General features: G+C 36.0%; 1 protein-coding gene across 1 annotated transcript in view; it reads right to left on the minus strand.

Annotated features, from left to right (window-relative positions):
- The window catches only part of LOC148940181 (bifunctional coenzyme A synthase-like), a 39312-nt gene extending 20981 nt beyond the window's left edge, over window positions 1-18331 (minus strand). Inside the window, exons 1-3 of the mRNA XM_089105894.1 lie at window positions 17605-18331; window positions 13725-13873; window positions 7622-7819 (exon numbers count right to left, since the gene is read on the minus strand). Of these exons, the coding sequence (XP_088962020.1) occupies window positions 7622-7819; window positions 13725-13873; window positions 17605-17884 (627 nt within the window). The 5' untranslated portion in view covers window positions 17885-18331. The remainder of the gene's footprint in view (window positions 1-7621; window positions 7820-13724; window positions 13874-17604) is intronic.
- Window positions 18332-21546: the final 3215 nt, after the last annotated feature.

Genomic DNA, 21546 nt, shown 5'->3' on the forward strand with positions numbered 1-21546 from the left:
CAGCAAGGCTTTTATTCATACCTGATTGTGATTCAGATCTCGATATCTCGTCCGACGACGACGACCCAAACTGGGTACCAGACAATCCAGATCAAGAATTTCAACCTCTACGTTCTCTCAACTGTTATGGCAATGAAGACAGAAGTGATGAAGAGGATATTGACCACACAGACGACATCCCTATCAATGCTTGGCAGGTTCGAGTTGACAATGGCGATGACACGGATCAATTCGATTTGCCTCTCCCGGGCTTGAATGACACAGCAGCGTCAAACAGTTCTTCAAGCACATCATCAGCACCAGTGGCAAATTCTTCTGCAATGCAGTCAGCAACAGTTATGGCACCTGCTGAACCCTTTGTCCTTACAACAGCTAAGAAAAATGCTCCTTCCCTAGCAGTGGCCGGTCTAGTAACTCCAACTGATGCTCCTCAGGTTACGGCAAAACCAGTAGCAAAAAAGAAGGTAGCAAAGGAGGCAAAGCAATACAAGTGGATAAAAACAGAGCCCGAACTTCGAGATATTACCTGGAAGGGTTCTATGCCACACTATGACGAGGTACAAACGCCCCTTGATCTCTTCCGAATGTTTATCACTGAAGACATTCTTTCAAACATTGTGGACCAAACGAACCTGAATGCCATGAGAAAGAAGAATCTTGTTCTGAAACTTTCTCTTGAAGAGATGCACATATTTCTTGGAGTTCAAATGCTTATGAGCATTCTCAAGCTTCCGGCTATGAGAATGTACTGGGAGAATGGAATACGATATTCCCCGGTGGCTGATACCATGAGCAGAGATAGGTTCATCAGCTTGAGATCTTTCTTCCATATTTGCGATGACACCTTAATGATACCGAAAGAGGATGCTGGTCATGATAAACTGTTCAAGATCAGAAGACTATAAGACGCATTCAGGGAGAATCTGACAAAAATAAACCCTGAAGAGATCCAAAGTATTGACGAACAGATGATCCCGTTCAAAGGAAGAATTGTATTTTGACAGTACTTGAAGGACAAGCCCCACTCGTGGGGTGTAAAGGTTTTCACGAGAGCCGGCATCAGCGGAATAGTGTGTGACATAGAGATATATACAGGAAAAGGATCTGTTGAAATTTCTGAACTTGGCCAAGGTACTGACGTTGTCCTTCGGCTTGTAGAAAATCTGCCAAGGTTCATGAACTTCAAGCTGTTCTTTGATAACTTCTATACTGACATCGATCTCATTCACAAGCTTCGGGTTGAATATGGCATCGAGTCATGTGGTACGGTACGCAGCAACAGAACGAGGAGCGCTGTTCTAGATACCGACGCCACCATGAAGAAGAATGGACGAGGGTCAGTGGACTTCCGTTTTGAAAGACATTCAGAAGTATCGGTAGTAAAATGGTATGACAACAAACCAGTCCATTTGGCTTCGTCATACTGTGCAGTCACCCCAATTGATAAGTGTTAGAGACGGGATGGCACAACACGGAAATACGTCGAAGTTGATCGCCCCCGAATCGTCCGTGGCTACAACAAATCACTGGGGGGCGTAGATCTTGCTGACATGTTCCTAGAGCTTTACAGGACAGACATTTACTCGAAGAAATAATATGTGAGGATTGTGTACTACTTTTATGACATGGCTGTGAACAACGCTTGGCTGATACACCGCCGACAGCGTAAGCAGACCAATGTTCAGCATATGTCTCTACTGTACTTCAAAATGGATATTGCTCGTGGGTTGGTTCTTACTGGCGTATCTCAAAGTCCTCGAGTTGGAAGACCATCCTTATTAGTGACGAAGCGCAATACGTCTACCTCGCGAGACGGGATGCCTTCGGAATAAATGAGGTTTGACCAGACCTCGCATTTTCCGGATACGACTGAAAAGGGAAGGTGTCGCTATGAGATGTGCGTTAGGGGTGGAACCAGTCGAATCATGTGTTCGAAGTGCAAAGTTCGACTGTGTTTGAACTCAGATCGCAACTGTTTCACAAATTTTCACCTAAAATAGTATCTGTATATACCTGACGTGACCATATGGTAACCATTCACAGTTTGGATTTGGAATGAAATACATTTTTTTTAAAATAAATATGTTCTAGTCGAACCACCAGGATCACTCTCTGCTATTTTCAGAATTTTTACGCAACTCCTTCTTGGTTCAGGTCTGAAAGGGTTAATACTCTTTTCAGGGAAAAAGAAAATAACACCTTAAATCTTTTCTTTTTTTAAGACTTTATAGTTTGGCCTGCTATTTGTATGCTGCAGAAAAATTTCCAGCAATTATTAACAACATACACCCTTCTAACAATCTGGACACAAATAGTACTGTTTAATTTAGTTTCATACCTCCTCTAGTTGACCTGAAATGGAAAACTTGATACCATTCTAAAAAAAATCTGTTTACTTTCTTTGATAGGTTGGATACCCTTACACTATTTTGATTTGGTTAAATTCTAAGAGCAGAAATAGCCTCGAGAGTTTGAACATAATATCCTCAGTCGTTCTTGGGATACTGCTGAAATACCTTATTGGGAATTAGCATTATCACACTGAATTTTGATTTAATTTTAAGGCAACATTTAGTTTTTAAAAATAATGGGAAAATGGGTGGGTGGGCGTGGAAGGGAAATTAGTTGCCCTCCAATCACTTTCGACTATTAAAAAGGACATCAGCCCTTTCTATTTTCAATCGAATGAGCCCCTTTCGAAGTTCCCACGACAACTCCTTCGATACGAACGTTGTTTAGACCAGTGCCCTGGTCTAAACAACAACAACAACAAAAAATATCAGTAATAACTTTCGACTATTAAAAAAATCACTAGCCCTTTGAATTTCAAATCAAATGAGCCCTTTTCTGAAGTTTCTACGACAGCTCCTTCTTTATGCCCCCAGGGCATAACTTAAAACCCTTGCCCTGAGGGCTGTGGCGGAGTATCCTCCTCAAAAACATATTTACTATCTGTAAATCAACTACGCTGAACAAAATGGCTATCTCAAAAAGTTTATTGGATGTGTTTAGGGGAATGATGGGTGGGGGGTGCTAGTTGCCCTCAAATCACTTTTGACTATTAAAAAGGTCACTAGATCTTTGAATTTCGAATCAAATGAGCTTTTTTTGAAGTTTCTACAACAACGCATTCTATAAAAACATTATATGCCCCCAGGGCAAAACTTAAAACCCTTGCCCTGAGGGTTGTGGGGGAGTGTCCTCCTCAAAAAGATATTTTTTATCTGGAAATCAGCTACGCTGACAAAATGCCTATCTTAAAATTTTGATTAGATGTGTTTGGAATAATGGACGTGGGGAGGGGGGCTAGTTGACTCCAATCACTTTCGACTATTAAAAAGGGCACTAGCCCTTTGAATTTCCAATCGAATGAGCCTGTTTTGAACACCTTCTATAAAAATCTTATATGTCCCCAGGGTATAACTTAAAACCGTTGCCCTGAGGGTTGTGGGGGAGTTTGCTCCTCAAAAACACATTTTCTATCTGGAAATCAACTACGCCGAACAAAATAGCTATTTCAAATATTTTGTTTGGATGTGTTTGGGGGAACGATGGGCATGGGGAGGGGGGCTAGTTGCCCTCCAATCACTTTCGACTATTAAAAAGGGTACTAGCCCTTCGGATTTCCAATCGAATGAACCTGTTTTGAAGTTTCTACGACAACGCCTTCAATAAAAACCTTATATGCCCCCAGGGCATAACTTAAAACCCTTGCCCTGAGGGTTGTGAGGGAGTGTCCTCCTCAAAAATATATTTTCTATCTGAAAAACAACTACGCTGAACAAAATGGCTATCTCAAAATTTTGATTAGATGTGTTTGGGGGAATAATGGGCGTGGGGGCGGAGCTAGTTGCCCTCCAATCACTTTCGACTATTAAAAAGGGCACTAGCCCTTAGAATTTCCGATCGAATGAGCCTGTTTTGAACACCTTCTATAAAAATCTTATATACCCCCAGGGTATAACTTAAAACCATTGCCCTGAGGGTTGTGGGGGAGTGTCCTCCTCAGAAACACATTTTCTATCTGGAAATCAACTACGCTGAACAAAATGGCTATTCAAAAAATTTCGATTGGATGTGTTTGGGGGAACGATGGGCGTGGGGGGGGGGGCTAGTTGCCCTCCAATCACTTTCGACTACTAAAAAGGGAACCAACCCTTTGAATTTCCAATCGAACAAGCCTGTTTTGAAGTTTCTACGACAAGTTCCCCCGGGAAGTTGTCCCCCCGGGGCATAACTTAAACCCCTTGAAGTTTCCCCCGGGGCATAACTTAAAACACTTGCCCTGAGGGTTGTGGGGGAGTGTCCTTCTCAAAAACACATTTTCTATCTGAAAATCAACTACGCTGAACAAAATGGCTATCTCAAAATTTTGAGATTTTGGGGAGGACTAGTTGCCCTCCAATCACTTTCGACTATTAAAAAGGGCACTAGCCACTCCAATTTCCAATCGAATGAGCCCTTTCCAAATTTCTACGACGACTCCTTCGATACGAAGTGCCAGGGTATGGAGAAAAAAACAAAAAACAACACATTGTGCCCACATCGTTCTTTACTTCGGCAGTGCTAGCGCGCTGCCTATGATAAAATTCAGTCAGCGAAAAAAATTAAGACAAGTAAAAAAAAATCGAATAGGATTTCTAGAAGGTTCCCTCAATGTAAAATTCCCCTGAGACCCCCCCCCCCCCAAAAAAAAAATCGAAAAAAGGGCTGCTCGTTAATATTTTTGGTCACTTAAAAAGGCCACTAGAACTTTTAATTTCCGTTTGAATGAACGGGAAAACCCTCTACCAATATTTTAGTACCATTGGTTCAATATATATAAAAAAAAAAAAAACAATGGAGAAAAAAACCGCATCCGCGATCTAATACAAAATACCACAATTTTGCAGATTGGAGCTTGAAACCTGTACAGCAAAGTTCTCTGATATACTGAATATAATGGTGTAACTTTCGACTATTAAAAAGGGTACTAGCCACTCCAATTTCCAATCGAATGAGCCCTTTCCAAATTTCTACGACGACTCCTTCGATACGAAGTGCCCGGGTATGGAGAAAAAAACAAAAAACAACACATTATGCCCACATCGTTCTTTACTTAGGCAGCGCTAGCGCGCTGCCTGTGATAAAATTGAGTCAGCGAAAAAAATTAAGACAAGTAAAAAAAAAATCGAATAGGATTTCTAGAAGGTTCCCTCAATGTTAAATTCCCCTGACCCCCCCCCCTCCAAAAAAAAAAAATCTCGAAAAAAGGGCTGCTCGTTAATATTTTTGGTCACCTAAAAAGGCCACTAGAACTTTTAATTTCCGTTTGAATGAACGGGAAAACCCTCTACCAATATTTTAGTACCATTGGTTCAATATAAAAAAAAAAAACAATGGAGAAAACACCCGCATCCGCGATCTAATACAAAATACCACAATTTTGCAGATTGGAGCTTGAAACCTGTACAGCAAGGTTCTCTGATATACTGAATCTAATGATGTAATTTTCATTAAGATTCATTGATGTTTGGCTTGGCAATACGAGGCCCAGAGATTGATCCTTACTGCAGCAAGGTTGGACGATAGGCTTGCCTATAAAAAAAAGACCTATCAACTGAAACGTTGATAAGCCTTCAGCGCCTAAGAACCAGCAATTACACTGAAGGATCTTATTTGTTTGTACATCATAATCACGTGTAGATTTAGGTTAACTAGAGTTGATGGTCAACATCATCATCATACAGAATAAGTTTCACAATACAAAATTTATGTACGCTAGTGTTAGCGATGTGAGGCATGTTGAAAAAGATGATATTGATCTATTTTCCAGAATATAGATGGATTGGTGGTTAATTTGAAAGTCATAAATCACTGGCAAGGGGAAATCTGCAATGGTATCCTTAAGAACAATTATGATTTAACCACTTTTCCCCTTACTATCATTGCAAAACATTTACTTCTGGGTAAAATTAACTGTTGAAAGCTTGTCCCTTGCGGGCAAATGCAAAAAAAAACTCACATTAAGGTATGTCCATTAAAATCAAAAGATTTTCTGAAGTCCTAGCTTCCTTACTTAATGGAACTCCAACCAGGATTCAACTTCCCTGAAGTAAGGATCCTAGGACTGTACTAAATTTTTTTAGTTTAAATGGTCGTAAGTTTCTTTTATATTTTCATTTGTAGCTTTACTGAGGATGGCACATGGATATAGGGTCGGAATATTGATTTTGTTAAAATTCCAGGGTCTTACGGAAAAATTCCTTATTTTCTACTTCTTGTTTGTATTCATGATGAGCCAGTGTGGTCTTTGTCGCTATTGACATTGTAGATACTTCGGAGAAATATGTTGGCTTCTAATAGGCACCCTTTGCCTAGGAGGGGGTTTCAAATAATTCCTAGATGAGAGTGTTGTTTGTTCATCAAAATACAAGGGGATGGGCATCGCGTCTTTTTCAATGAAGATTAAAAAAAAAAACCTTTTTTACCATCAAGGGTTGAAGATTGAACAAAAAAAGGTATTTTTCAAAATCTAGAGGGGGCTCTTGTTCTTCCTTCCCAATATGAGCCCCTTCTTGAAGGAAGAATTCTTTCCTTTTGAACAAAACTGTGTATCTTGGCAATAATTGCTACGCGTAGGCTTTCTTGTTGGAATAGTTCCAGATATTGCTAGCTTTCAAAAATTTTTGGAAGGTGTTTTTATCCATCAAAAGAGTATCTGACACTGAATCTTATCAAATATTTATGAAAACATTATCTTTTAAAATATTTACATTAAAGTTGCATTGCAAGTTTTCCAAACATGTGTCCTTATCTTTGATATTTCCTTGGTTTACAATCAGTGTTATATTTCCTCGATTCAAATGCTGAAGGGTATTACCTAGATGCTTAGAAAGAAAAAAGGCATAATTAGAGGTGGAGGTAAAGCTTAGATTCATGAATGCTGACAGCCAGGTAGAGGGAGGTTGTAGGACCTTTTTTTATGATTCAACTTACAGCTTGCTAAGATTCTGCTCAGATTAGCTTCTATTAAGCAACTAGTGCCATGGATACTTTCATCATCTACAAATGACTTTCATCATCTACAAATGACTTTTGTCTTCTGCAAATGAATTTCATCATCTACCCCCATTCTACTCTGATTGGAAAAGGGAGTACTTCACTTCCCGTGGCTCACTCCCTCTTGCAGAAGATTTTTGTTTTGACATTAAATAAAGCAACATCCAGTAAATATGCTGGTACTCCAACTGAGGGAGAAGAATTCATCTAATGAGGGATGAGCCCCTTCTGGATGGGGTGACAAGAATCTAGTGTTGGCATTCAATCCAGGAAAAGCTAGTGAATACATGTAAGACAGAGAACCTCGTTGGCCTTATATGACAAACAATACGTAATCAAAAATAATATCAGCAGCTTGCTATCAATAGTTACTAGAAAAAAAAAATCTTAATAATTGTTACATCTTCGAAGAAAAGACAGGGTTGCCATGTCTCCTTCTAGCAGAGAGCGCAGTATTATTAGAGACTATTAGCATTCGCAGGATTATCTCAGCTCTACCCCATTATTCTATGACATGGTGGCTGAATTAAAGACCGTTTTAATTGTGCGCCTTGAATTATCATAAAATTAAGCAACTCACTTGAAACGGTTTAATTCTAGTGCCAAGTTTCTTCTTACGTAGAGAACTGGAGCTCATTTTATCTTCATCTCCAGGTTCTTTATTTGTGTCCTCGATTAAGGGTATTTGATGGAGTTTCAATGGTGAAAGACCCTTTTCTAATCGCTTTTCATTCACCCTTTGCCCTCCTTTGAGTGTCTCATGGCTCACGATAATCAACTGAAAAATGAAATTTGAAGTACTAAGAAACCTGTTTTCAACAAAAAATATGAAAGAAAAGAAATCTGCTGGTTAAAAACTGTTTGTTCCAGAGCGTCGCAACTTACCCTGGTTCAAAGCTGTCCCCTCCTCAATACCTCACTCTTTACACTAAAGGTGTTTAGTACCTAAAAAAAGCTTCTTATTACTATAATTAAACAACCCTTGTGTTTCAGGAGTCGTTATTAAGGAATTAGGACAAAAATTAAAACTTTAGCTTTAAGATCGAAGTATTGATATATACGTAATAATTTCTGTAATGTTGTTCACTACTTTCAGTTGATTTTTTTTTAATTTCATTTCTGATGATTTTTTAAATAATGCCTGGAAATCCGGCTCCACCTCCAGAGAAAAATTCCCCCTCTCCACGGAAAGATCCTCTAAATTCAATCCCGGTGAAAATTTACCCTGGACAGTTACCCTTAACATCTCCACGCGTAAAATTGTGTCGGCAAAGAAAAATAAAAAGACAAATAAAAAGAATTTTGTATTGGAAATTTGACAAATTCCCTTACAGTAAAATTTTCCCTGAAAAGGTCACCCCGTTCTTAAAAAACTTCTCCTTCTTGAATCTTTAATTTCTACCTTAAGACCTTTAAGCTATGCCCTAACAATATCTATAATATTACAATAGTGTCCGCAGGGCTTACCAAGAAGCCATATTAGTTGAGTTCTACGTTTGGAATCAAGAGATATGTTCACGCAAAATCCTGATGGACATTACCAGGGATAGTAAAAATCCAATCTGACGGTTTCAACTGGCTAAATGAAAACTTATACAACCATGTATGTTTTAAAAATAGTAACAATTAGAAATTCTGCTTCTATTTAGAAATGACTTCATATGTGATTATTCAGTTTTTGGTAGTAGCGGGCAGCAAATTTGAATAAAAAGAAACATGGGTGAAAAATCAATCAAGAAAAAACTAAAAAAAAATGTGAAGCCACACAACTGAAGAAGGTGTAGCTTTCCTTAGAAAGCGTAGTAATCTTTGGGAGTAAACCGATTATTAATGTTTGACTTTTTTGGCCAAAAAACGTTGTCGATTCTAACAAATTAGATGTGATTTTGTTTTTCACGGTTCAATGTGGCAACACCGACAAAAATGTAATAAGCACTAAATTTTTTTAATCTTGAAACAAACCAAGGAACAATATAAAAAAATTACAGTTTTCAGTTATGAACAGAACGAAGATGGGTTCAAGAGGGGCAAATGTCCTTATTTTTATGTCTTTGGTACGCTAATGGTTTCACATTTTTTTTCCAATTTGAATCTAAAGGAAAAGCTATTGATGATTCGATCTTCAATAAATGTTACCATCATTTTGTATACCTTTTTCTTTAGGTTTAATAACGACAAAAAAAATACTATAAGAAAATATACATGACAGATTATGTTGCAACACCGAGAATTGTGGATCTTTACGAAGTATTTATGAGGAAATTATTTATCCACCATTTGGGAATCAACAAGAATCTTATAAGGGATTCTTGTAATCAAGAACACATTTGCTGATACCAACAATCCCGCTTGAGTAAATGGAGTATAACAATTTTGATTGCTAATAGAGCAAAAAAAAGATCTAATGTGCTTGTAATAGAAATATAAAAGAAACTTTTTTTTATGTTTTTTAGACTGTATAATCTACAAATATCCTCCGAAGAAAAAGAATAAATTTCTTTTAAAAGCTTAAATTAGTAATAGAAACATATAGAAAGTATAAAAAAAATTAAAAGTAAAAACGGCACTTCTTATAGGAGGAAATGTCCTTTAAACTTAAAAAAAGAACTCAAAGAGGGCAACCAGCCCCCCCCCCCCCAACGGCTATTATTTCCCCAAATACATACAATCAAAATTTTTAGATAGCCATCTTATTCTGCGTAGTTTAAAGGTCCGTCAATTATGACTTGGATTCAGATTTCAAAGTGAGCACATCTGTCTTGAATTGGATACTTCATTGTATGAAACCAGTAAGCTTTTTTAGTAAGCAAACTAGTAAGCTTTTTTAGTGAATTGTAATCCCAGAGAAGCTAGTTAGATTTTGCAATATTTGGCAAAGGATTATAGTTCCTGACCTATATTAAAAACTTTACTCAGCATTACAATAGTGAGAGATAATACTAGAAAATAATGAATGAATTATTTTGACTGATTAATTATTTTTGTCAATTTTACTAATAAACAAGCTGAAGAGGGGGAGGGAGGGGTGTTCCTATTGCAAGTGCCGTCGTACCTACTGGGAGTGGTGTCTCCCTTAAACCGCGGGGAACAAATAGATGAACCTACGCTTGTCTTGCTTTTTGGTATATGAGATATTCTATCGGTGAGATAACAAACACTTATTTACGGACTTGGCTCACCCTTCGGACTGATTTCTAAATTTATAATCATAACTTGATGAATATAAAAGATGGGCACATAAAACATGGTTTGGAAGGCTGTGTTACATTTTGTTTCGAGAGCAATGCTAGCCGGAATAAAACATCCATTACACTGGAGTTTTTCTCCAGAGATAATATACTGAGTGCAAGAGAACTGATCCAACTGAAATCTGGCCAACCAGACCCCTACTGGAAATTAGCTAAGAATGAAGAAAATGTCTTGACTATTGTAAAATACTTTGCCAAATCGGCTAAATAAAGCGTCAACTACCTACACTTATCATTTTTGAGCCTACCAAGGTCCCTCTACGTGGAGAAGCGATACGACATGCGTAACAACTAGAATAAATGATATGTATCGTCGTTTTGAAGGCTTCATGGAACGAGTGAATAAAGGTGACTTACAGTTTTTTACTTAAACCAGTCTCCGTATCCAACCAAAAGCCCGCACAAAGCTGTCTTACTCTGTAGTTGCTAAAAAATCCTCCGTCGCTGAAAACCCCTTCGGAGCGGAAAGTGTTTATAAAATCTGCGTATGGTGAATCCTATGATGCTTCTAAGGTTGAAATCAGACCAGGAAAAAATGGATAGCGAGTGAATGTTGCCCAGAAGGCTACTGTGGAGAAATTGGTGATAGCGATTAACAATCAAAAAAACCGAGGTTCCGGTGCAAAAATAACAAATCCCTAACACATCGGTTCAGTTAGAGGGATTCCCAAGTTCCTTATCGCGGGGGATATGCAAAGTCTAATAGCTGGTTGTGAGAAAAGTGAACAATCTGGGAAATGACGCACTTTCAAGCTGTATTTACCAAGCAGAGATGCCCTTGATGCTGCCACAAAAAGGCCGATCAAAATTGACTTTGAATACAAGACGTTATTATCTCCCGAAAAGTTGCTTCAATGGTCACGAAACCGGCCACATGTCGATATACTGCAAAAATACCAAGAAATGCGGCCATTCCGCTCAAAGTTCCAACAGAGCGACTAAAGAAATCCCGTGTCAGAACCCGATCCGGCGTTTGAATTGTCAAAGCACCAAAGAAACGTGCTATAATGCTAACAATCCTAAACTGTAGCCTCAATATGAAAATCGCCGTAGTCAAGCAACTTTGCCTTACTGAAGGAATTATATGCACACAGGAACATTTTCTCTCTACTGACAGTATGAAACTACTGATGATATAGTACCGTCACATGTGTTCCACTTTGTTTCTAGGAAAAAGCCTAAGAAACAAGGGAGCCCCTCAGGTGGACATAATACAATAACAAATAAACATACAAACTAGGAACTATTTGCAAAAGCTGCCCACTTCCTTGCAGTGAAAGTGGGCGATATTGTCATTGTGAATGTATACCTGCCGAAAAAAAAGAAACAAAAGTTTTGAAACAAAGTTTGCGCGAGCATGCAGAAAATTGGGAAAATGTGGGATTAAAATTAGAGCCTCATATTTCCATTGGGGGACTAATTGTAACTTACTAAAAAGTGATAATCCACGTACGGATCTGCTTCTTAGGCTCATTCCAAATGAAAGTGCTCTCTACCCAAATCTGCAAATTTTTCATATATACACCCCTTGAGATCAGTGTCTAGCCTTAATCAAATGTTTTTTTTTTCCAGTAGTATTACCATTCGTGCAGTAAGCGTAACCGTGCTTAATGATTTTGTAGTCTCTGAGCATTTGTCATTGTCTTTTAGCATTGCAGCTCTATTTAACCGTGCACAGGTAAGTCTAAGACTGTAAGACTCCAAGTGACGTACTGTAGTAGAATAGAATAAGGTTGATATATTCTAGTGCAAGTATTGCATTGATAATCATCCCGCAGAGATAACAATACCATTTGAGCCTCTCCAAAATAGTTCTGTCTTCAATTTATGAAACTCAAACTTATGCGTCAATTATTTTGCAAGCCTTATTACAAGCGGAAAAGCAGTTTTTTCCCTCACACTGAAGTATGAATTGGATCGCAATTGAAGGGCTGGTCACAGAATTTATTTCTTCTTGAGGCTTGTATTAGTTTTCAATTTTTTTGGATTTTTGTTCACCCCTATACCTTTCTCTCTCCCACAAGAATATTTAAAAGATTCGCTTTTATTTATTTTAACACGAATTTTTCCTAATTCCACTGTCTGAACATCGATTCTTAAAGAATTTTCTAGATTTCCGTAAAGCCCTTAACCTTTACCTTTCTCCAAAAATATTTGAAACCCTTCCTTTTAGTGATTTAACCTGATTTCTTCCAGATTCCACTCCTGACTTTGAATGTTTCAGATTTTCTCGATTTGCTTCATAATTGTTAAATAATTATACCTTAGTCATAGTAGTAAAAGACGTAACGCACCTTTTATCCCCCATAAAGAAAGTAATAATTGCAACTCATTTTAGCAATAACGCTGAAACGGCTACACACCCTTCGATTAATAATTTTAACAGTTTTCAAATTTTTAAATTACAGTAGCAAAAAACCTTTTTTATGTAAAAAAGTTCCATTTTTTAAGAATTCCGGAATCTAAATATTACATTTTCAATTAAACCCTTTATAAATCATATTTTATTTAAAAAATTAACATTTCTCACTTTTTTAGAATTGCGATAACGAAAAGGCCTCTTTTATGTTAGAAATTCAAACTGCTTAAGAATTTAATGTCTTAAATGTCACATTTCTTCAAATAAACGGTTATTACTTATTTTGTTTTCACTTTTTGTAGCAATTTCCACTTTATTCGGATTACAATAGAAAAACTCCTTTCATGTCTAAAACTTCCAGCTTTTAAGAATTTCAGGATTTAAAGTTCACATTCTTCAAGTAAGATCTTTCTACTACACAATTCATGATTTTAAACATTTTCAATTTTTTTCGAATTTCCTTAGCAAACCATTTTTTATGTTAAAAAAATTCCAGATTTCAAAAAATTCAGTATTTCACTTTCAAATTTATGCAACTAGACTTTATAAAACATGAAATTCAAAACTTTTAAGATATTGAAACTTTAGAACAAAATTCTGAAAACGACGGAATCACGTAAAAAAAACTTGAAAAACATGGCTTTACTTGAACAAAATTTTCAAATGTTAGAAAGTTTTCCATCTCAAGCAATGCAATTTATACCAATAAGACGGCGGTGAATTGTTTTTAAACTTAATGAAGAAGATGAAAAATAAATCCAAATTAAATCTGAATCGAATGGTATAAGAGTGGAGAAGCAGATTGAGCTTAAATTGATCACTCAAAAAACGGGCTAATCCAGACACTTAACGTAAACCGTCAAACGCGGGCAAATTCTAGGGTCAAGTCCTGATTTTAAATGTATTTTTCAAATGTATTTTCCTGCTTCTAAGAATGATGAATAAAACATTTTTCATTTCTTTCCTCTCAACTGCTATATCCTTAAAAAATATCTGAAATTTTAATTATTAAAATTGTAATCTACTAGTGAACTCTAGACATGGTATTGACAACAGTAAAAAAAAAAAATAGTTACTTCTAGGTCAGGATCAGAAATGGATGGTCCAAATGGATCATAAATTGGAACAATTTTTGTACACAGTGATGGTGCGATGAATTCTAAAAAATTCTTCACATCCTTGATACGTTCGTCCACTGGTCTAATTAGCTCAAAAAGAGTTTTGCCTGAAACAGAAATCTGATTCTAACTAGGAGCCATGACATTAAAGAGACATATTGACATAAAAACTCTGGTGTCCTCACTGAAGTAACTCTATATTAGCATCTTTTCCCTACGTGGATCAGTTTGCGCCGATTGTACATTTTTTTTTTTTTTTGGGTGGGGTTTTATTGGTTTTTAGTTTTATCTTGTTTTTTTTTTTTTGTTTTTTTTTTTGTATTTATTTATCTTGTTCTTCTTTCGTGCTGAAGACGCCTTGTTTGTATACAGGCGAAATATCCACGTTGCTTTGTTTTTGTTATTTTCTTTTCTCTCCACTGGCCACAGTCTCGTTTGTTTGTTTTTTTTTAGAGATTTTTCTCTTTGTTGGTTTTTTGACATAAAAACAATCTGTCAAATTATTTATAAGTTGATTTATTATAATAATTATTTGATTAAATACATAAATCTGATTAAATATCTTAAATAGTTTTATATAAGCTGATAAAATATTATTAAGATTTTATAACTGGAAACAAGATTGGGTACATTTGCGTCATAGATTTAAGAAAAAGTAAGACCCTGGTGTTAAAAAAAGAAAAAAAAACAACTCTGAAACTTGTTGAGCTTGAAATATCGCAAAAACCAAAAGGATTAAACATCTAGGTAGGTAGATATGGCTAAATATACTTAAGATACTTAATTATTTTTAAATATAAGAAAAAACTAGATCTCAGAGTAAAGGCCCAACATTGCAAAGACTTTGACACAAGTATTATAGCTGCAGGTCAACCCATTCTACTCTGGCTTGCATAAAAAACTTGTGTATTTCATTCATGCATAAATTAATGATAAAACAATACGCTAAAGACAAATTTTCACGGATTCCTAATCAACAAAGTTTCTGTTTTAATTACCTATTTGATGGTCTAGATCATTTCCCTTAGTTCTTGACCATCTTTAATGCGCCCAGTTTACAAATCTGAGAACGCACTATGAATAAAAAATTAAATAATGACTAAAAAATCCTACAATACTTAATTCTAACAGCAAATGCCCTTCAAGCAATCAGATTCAAATTCCCTAAATTTGGAACTAAAGCTCTAGTAAATAGCTTCAACATTATTCCATTGAAACCCAAGGTTTCCTACTGATGGACGGCAAAAAAATGATATAGAAATCTGCCGTCTTTCTCTACCTTACGAGTAAAGTATGGCCTAGAACCTAAATAGACACAAATTGAACAGCTCCAGTCATTTCTGACAATGTTTGTTTGATACCAGACAACCTCCTTTTGTAGATATCCTAATGAATTGAATTTAGGAACTTTTCCTGGATTGGTGCCATAGCTCCGAAAGGAACGCCTAATAAACAAGCTGTAAATTCATGTTAAGTTTCTTTTAGAACCAACAATATCTTCAGATAGATGTTTGGATATCATGAATTTTAGGATCCCCACCCCATAGAGTCGGGGTTCCCAACCCTGTACCCGCAAGCACCATGGCACCGGTGGAGCGATCCGTATGTGCCCGCCACTATTCAACCGAGACAGGAGTTTTCCATTTACATTAATTAGAAATGTGAATTTTTTTTTTTTTTTTTTTTTTTTTTTTTTTTTTGAGTGCTTGGATTTATTCTCGTATGTTTGTGACATTATACATATGAATTGTGACATTATGCATTGAATTGCACTCGTCACTAGTTCCTTACTAGGCTAGAACCGTGTTGTTTTCATCACGATTGCAGTCCGATCGGGTCGCAACAGAAGCTAAGAGACATCTTCGTCTAACTAACGAAACGCGAATTAGAAGTTTTGATATTGCTTCTGAAAAATTTCAACGGGATAAAAGCGAGGTGGGTATTCTATTATATTAATTAATTTAAAAAACTTTTTTCAAAAAATAAGTTTTTCAAAGAAAAGTAAAGAACTCCATTAAGTAAAAAACGACCACAAATAGAATCAATGATTTACCAATCCTAAAACTACCACATATTTATCAATAGATAAATGAAACCCAAAACGAGCAAAAATTACAACAAATAACCGATTCAAACTCAAAACGAGCAAAAATTAACATGAGTAGGGCTCATAACCCCTATACCTTCTCAACGCCAGAACATAATTTGCTCTTTACTGATTTTTTTTTCATTTTTCTAACTTTAATAAATCAAAGTTATTAAAATTTTAAGGAATAAATATCAGCATATTTATAAACTGACAATGCATATTCATATGTATTTTTTTGATGATTATTGGTATGACAAACAGCAACATAAGGGAGAAAATAAAGCCAAATCATCATCAGATAAAAAGATGGAAGGGTAATAATTTATTTGCCCTTATGGAAGAGATTGAACAGAAATTTTATCCGAGAAGTTTTTTAGACAGATGTAACAAGGTTTTATATTAAGCACCAGTCACTTAAAACAAAAAAAATTCAAGGCAAAAGCTATCTTATTCCTTGAAATGTCAGCATATGTTGGTACAAAAAATTGTCGGATAAGAATTTTTTACCAAGTCAGATAAGAATTTTTTACCAAGAAATTGCCAGATGAGAAAACTTTCTGGGAAACAGAGCAATTTCTCTACAAAAGTCAGATAATAATTTTTTACCGGGAATCAACCTTCAATGTTCTTTGGAAATACCAGCAGGCTCCAATTAGTATGAAGGATCTAAACAGGCCCCAAAAATTTCCTCTAAGGGGACAACCCAACATTAAATTGGAAATACAGTCGCCTCTCGATAATTTGAAACTCAAGGAACCAGAGGAAAAATTCAAATTAACGAGATGTTCACAGTAACATGAGTTCAAATCATCAAGAAGGAACAAGGCAGGATTTCAACTAAACAATTGCTTTATTGAAAATACATAACACATATATGTACATACATACATATAAACTTTTATTTAACTTCTTAATCATTTACGTACGCTATATATATTATATTAAAATCATACAAGCGAAATGTTTCATGATTTTGTTTCATCAATTTCCTTTTTTTTATCAAGCAACTTCCATTTTACATCGAATAATTCATTTTCAATGGCGATGGACTGGAGTAAGTGTTTCTTCTTTTTTATCCTCCTCCTCAATTTGAAAAGTCAAAAATTCGGCATCGGTTGGTTAAAGCACCATGGACAGCAATTTCACTGTCCATGTGATCAGAATCCCCAAAAGTAAACTCATCACAGTTTGGTAGAAGTAGCCACTCTGTGTCTAGAGAAATGAATCTCGTGACTCTGACAATCTTGCGGGTTTTTCTGTTTCCATAACAAACCCACTTTTTAAGCAGCTATGTAGGGTGGTAGGACCATTATTTTCCCAGACCTTATCAGTCATAATTATAGAGGTCAAAACTGTTTATTTTCACATTCTCAATTTTATTAATGCTACATAACAGAATTTATATATTTTTATAGAGCATTGTCAACCAAGATGTCCTCACTACAAATTCAAATTGTCAAAGTATTTCTTTTTCAATTTATCTAGTGTTTTTCAAGCGACTGCAAAAAAAGTTCCAATTATCGAGAGATTCCAATTATCGAGTGTCAAATTATCGAGCTTCGACTTCGACTGTTCGACCACCATATTAAAATCAATATGAGAATTGCTAGCCATGTATGAAATTTCAGTGCAAACATTGTCGTGTTTTGAACGACCAGTTCAAGGTATTTTGAAGATCAGGATACAATGAATAACCTTATATGAATATGTGTCCACACCCATATACAGATAATATCTAAAATAAAATACCTTCTATCATTGAGCCATCAGTAATACCAATTGTCAATGAATCGGAGCACCTCAATGCTGCTTCACTCAATAACAGCTTATGACCAACATGAATGGAATCAAAGGTTCCGCCAAGAACACCATGGTTAACCTTATTGCAATATTGGAACTCATCAAGGTTACTAACAAGTCCCTCAACTTCTCCATCATATTCCAATTTTATATGTCTTGTAAATATCCAACATTCATAGCAAATTTCTATTAGAGCATTCATAAGAATATCACTGTTAGTCAAATCCATTCGCAATCCAGAAATAGTATATGCCGAGAAGAGTCAAAGGGGATGGATAAATCGTCTATGTAATTATAGTCACCAGACAAAAATGTTCTCATATTTTCTATATAGAGATTAGAATTACAATAGCTCTGAGGCAGGAAAGAGTAAAACTTCTTTAATAAATCTGAAAAACAGGATACCACCCTCTCTTTCTCCATTTTATAATTATTTCTGGGAACTAGATTTATAACTAAATTTTCATTTTGCGCATCCACATTTTTGATAAGTTTCTTGAATGACTCCACTGTGTTTGACACAGTTTTTGCTTCATTTGAACAAGAAACGAAAACATGGAATATATTTGTTTGTTTTCTACGGTCCAGAAAAATGGGAGACATCTTTTCCTGTTGGTTCTTGGCGATAATTAGATCAACTACAACAATTTGTTAATATTAGCTTTGGAAGATACACCTGTAAAAGAAAAAAAGATTAGAGTAAAAGAATGGAGACGATATGGTCGGTTATAGGGACATAAACGCAAAAAGAAGTAATTAATTTAGGTTTATTCACTAAGAGAGCGAAAAAGAAGCCTCAATAACACTGTGTCCCCCTCCTTCACCATCTAATGTTCACCTTTTGAATTTCACCTAGAGAGTTCGTGCACCAGGCAAGGCTGCAATTTTGACCAGGTTCCATTTGTAAATCTAACTTTAACTAAATACTTGATCCTTAAGAATTACCCTTCTTTTTAGGATAGAAAAACCTAAAACAGCGCTCTGCAGAATTAACCTGTTTCTTCTTTTTTCACGCTTCTCCCAGTCCCGTCTAAAGGAGCCTTTTAAATTTCAAACACAGGCCGCCAAACCCTAAAAACTTACAAGAATATTGTCACCTCTAAAAAGTCCTAAAAGGCCAGAGCCCACAATCAGCCCAAGACTCCTTTGCCCACTCAGCCCATCAATAGCCCAAGGCTCCCTTGCTCTCCATCCTTTTTTATTACCCGAAAAATCTCCCCGTTTTCAAATAAAAATGTCCCCCTTGTGGAATTGAAATGCATCAGGTCTTGTAGATTTAATAAACATTTTTCTAAGTATTTTTAAGCTCTAAACCAAAAAACAATAGGGCAAAAGAAAAGAGCAACAATTGGGTATATTACACCAAAATTCATACAGTAGTTATGCTAATATTTATAAGCACAATTGGATTCATTATAATCAAATTACAACTTGATCGATATCATAAAGAGCATACAAATCCAGGACAGGAGCCCCTTATTTATAGAATTATTTCTTCTGTTTTATTTTTCATCAGTATTCTTTACTTTCATTTAAAAAGATAAACCAAATAGGTAAAATTTCCACTTTGGCACCCCAAACCTTACAGATAAACGATCAGATTGCTACACTATGATAAATAATTTTTGACCAAGAGTTTAACCAAAAAAAGAAAAAAAAGAACAATACCCAGAAGAAAGAGACAGAGTCAAAAATCATACTCCTAAAAAGGATTTCTTAATTATTTCCTTACAAAAATAACCCTCAGCAATATTTAATATTCTGACCAAGATGGGTTCAGCTTCTTATCCCTCTATGATGGAAGGATAAAGTCAACTGCGTTGAAACAACCAATAGGGTATTAACTTTTATTGAAGAGCGAGTGTTATAGTCATGAACAGAGTATCTCCTGTACACTAAGCTACCAAAACATGCTCCACTCTACATTTTAAAGCATACTGTGTTGTAGCCTAAATATAAACAAAAATATATTAAACGCGCATATTGTAGACTTGAAACAGGCAGGATCCTTAAACACTGTATGTTTTATTAAATGAATCTTAAGGTTGTAAATTATACAACAACCAAATAGTAAATCAAGTAACAGTAAATACAGTAAAAAGTAACAGTCAAAACAGTAAACAGTAAATCTGTTTTCGTAAAACAGAAAAAAACATTTAAGGATAAACCATACTTCAATAAATTATATATCTGTGTAAAAGGTAGAAATAAAGAAGCCATTTGATAGAGAGAAGAAAAACTATTTTTCCTCATTATACCAAGCTTATACAACACTGTTTTACAAACATAGTGTACATGGAGCTTTAAACTTCCAGGTACTTGTAGTAAGATACACATCAAAAAGTTCTACATTGTGTCATAATATTTTGAATCCAAGGATAAAAACTAGGAGATCACGAAAAAATTAAAAAATTTGACTTATTCAAAATAACTCTAAGGCTATTTACCCTCAGCCAAGGATGTAAACAATAGATTGTGAGCTAATTCGATACCAGAGATATCTTTTGCAGTTTTAGTGTAGCCTACTGATAATTACTGTGTCATCAGCAAACAGTAGTAGTGTCACATTCCAGTAATTCATAGTGAATTAATCCCAGAGACAACAGCCTATGCAAAGGGCTGCCTCGATCCTTTCGGGGTACCTGCAAGACTGGGGACCTTACGGTTAACTCTACTTCCACTTGAAGAATGGCGCCCCTCAAGGAAATTATAGCACAGTAAACGACACAGCATTCGCACGGATTTCTGATTAATGGATAATTCTTCTGGGCTTGGTCTATTTTGACGGGCATTTTGGGGCTGAAAAACCTCTTCCTAGCTAATTTATTTACTACGGGTTGCCTTCCCGTAGTAGCATAATATTTTTAGACATGAATATATAATGAGTCGGAGGTAATAAGTTTGGGACTGTCTGTGCAAGATTTCGACTCTTGTTGATAGAAGAGCATCGCCAAGTACTGAAAACCCTGTTGTAACCTAGATGGGCCCAGGATTGCACAAAGCCTCCATTCATACTAGAGGTCCCAGGGACTTCTTGCTGTCCGGTTCTAAGCCGGCTTAAGCGCTTTGGTGTAGACTTGAGAAAATATATTGATCCCCGTCGTGCACTGGTGTCCAAGATCATTAGTTTTCCTCAGGCCAAAATAATTTCAATGATTTAAAGAACATGAAAATTGTAACTTGGAGTGTTACGACGTTAAAAAATGACTATCGTATCGATATTTTGACTGATGAATTCAGAGTATTCAAACTGGAGTTATCAGGAGTTACAGAAACTCCTATCCCAGGAGTAGGAAGCATGAAATTAGGTGATATAAAATTTGTTAACTCAGGTAGGAAGGATGGGGTACATAGACAGGGAGTAAGGCTCACGATGAAGGAAGCTGCTAAGTCTTGTTTAGGCTGGTAAAGTATTAATAATAGAATATTAATTGCTCATTTCATGACTAAGAAGTTCAGGGTATCAGTTATAGTAATATATGCCCCTGTTGAACCGACTGACGGAGATACTAGTGACTCAGATGAATTTTACTTACAGTTACAGGAGCAAATAGACAGTGTCCCAGGTAGAAATATGGTGTTTTTACTAGGAGATTTTAACGCCCAGGTCGGTAGAAACAGGGATAGATGGCATCCTAGCCAAGGTAAATTTGGTGTAGGAAAAGAAAACAGTAATGGCCAGAGACTATTGCAATTTTTTAGGCATAACAATATAGTTACAACCAATAGGGTGTTGGGTCATAAAATAGCCCATAAGTTGACATAGTATTCAATTGATGGCAAGACAGCAAAGATTATTGATTAATGTGATTATGTTATAGTAAACTAAAGACTGACAGGATCAATACAAGATAGTAGGGTATATAGGAGTGCTGCTATTGATGTTGAAAG

Source organism: Artemia sp. Qi Xiang Cuo, chromosome 20, assembly GCF_049724085.1.
Source record: "Artemia sp. Qi Xiang Cuo chromosome 20, ASM4972408v1, whole genome shotgun sequence".
NCBI classification, from domain to species: domain Eukaryota; kingdom Metazoa; phylum Arthropoda; class Branchiopoda; order Anostraca; family Artemiidae; genus Artemia; species Artemia sp. Qi Xiang Cuo.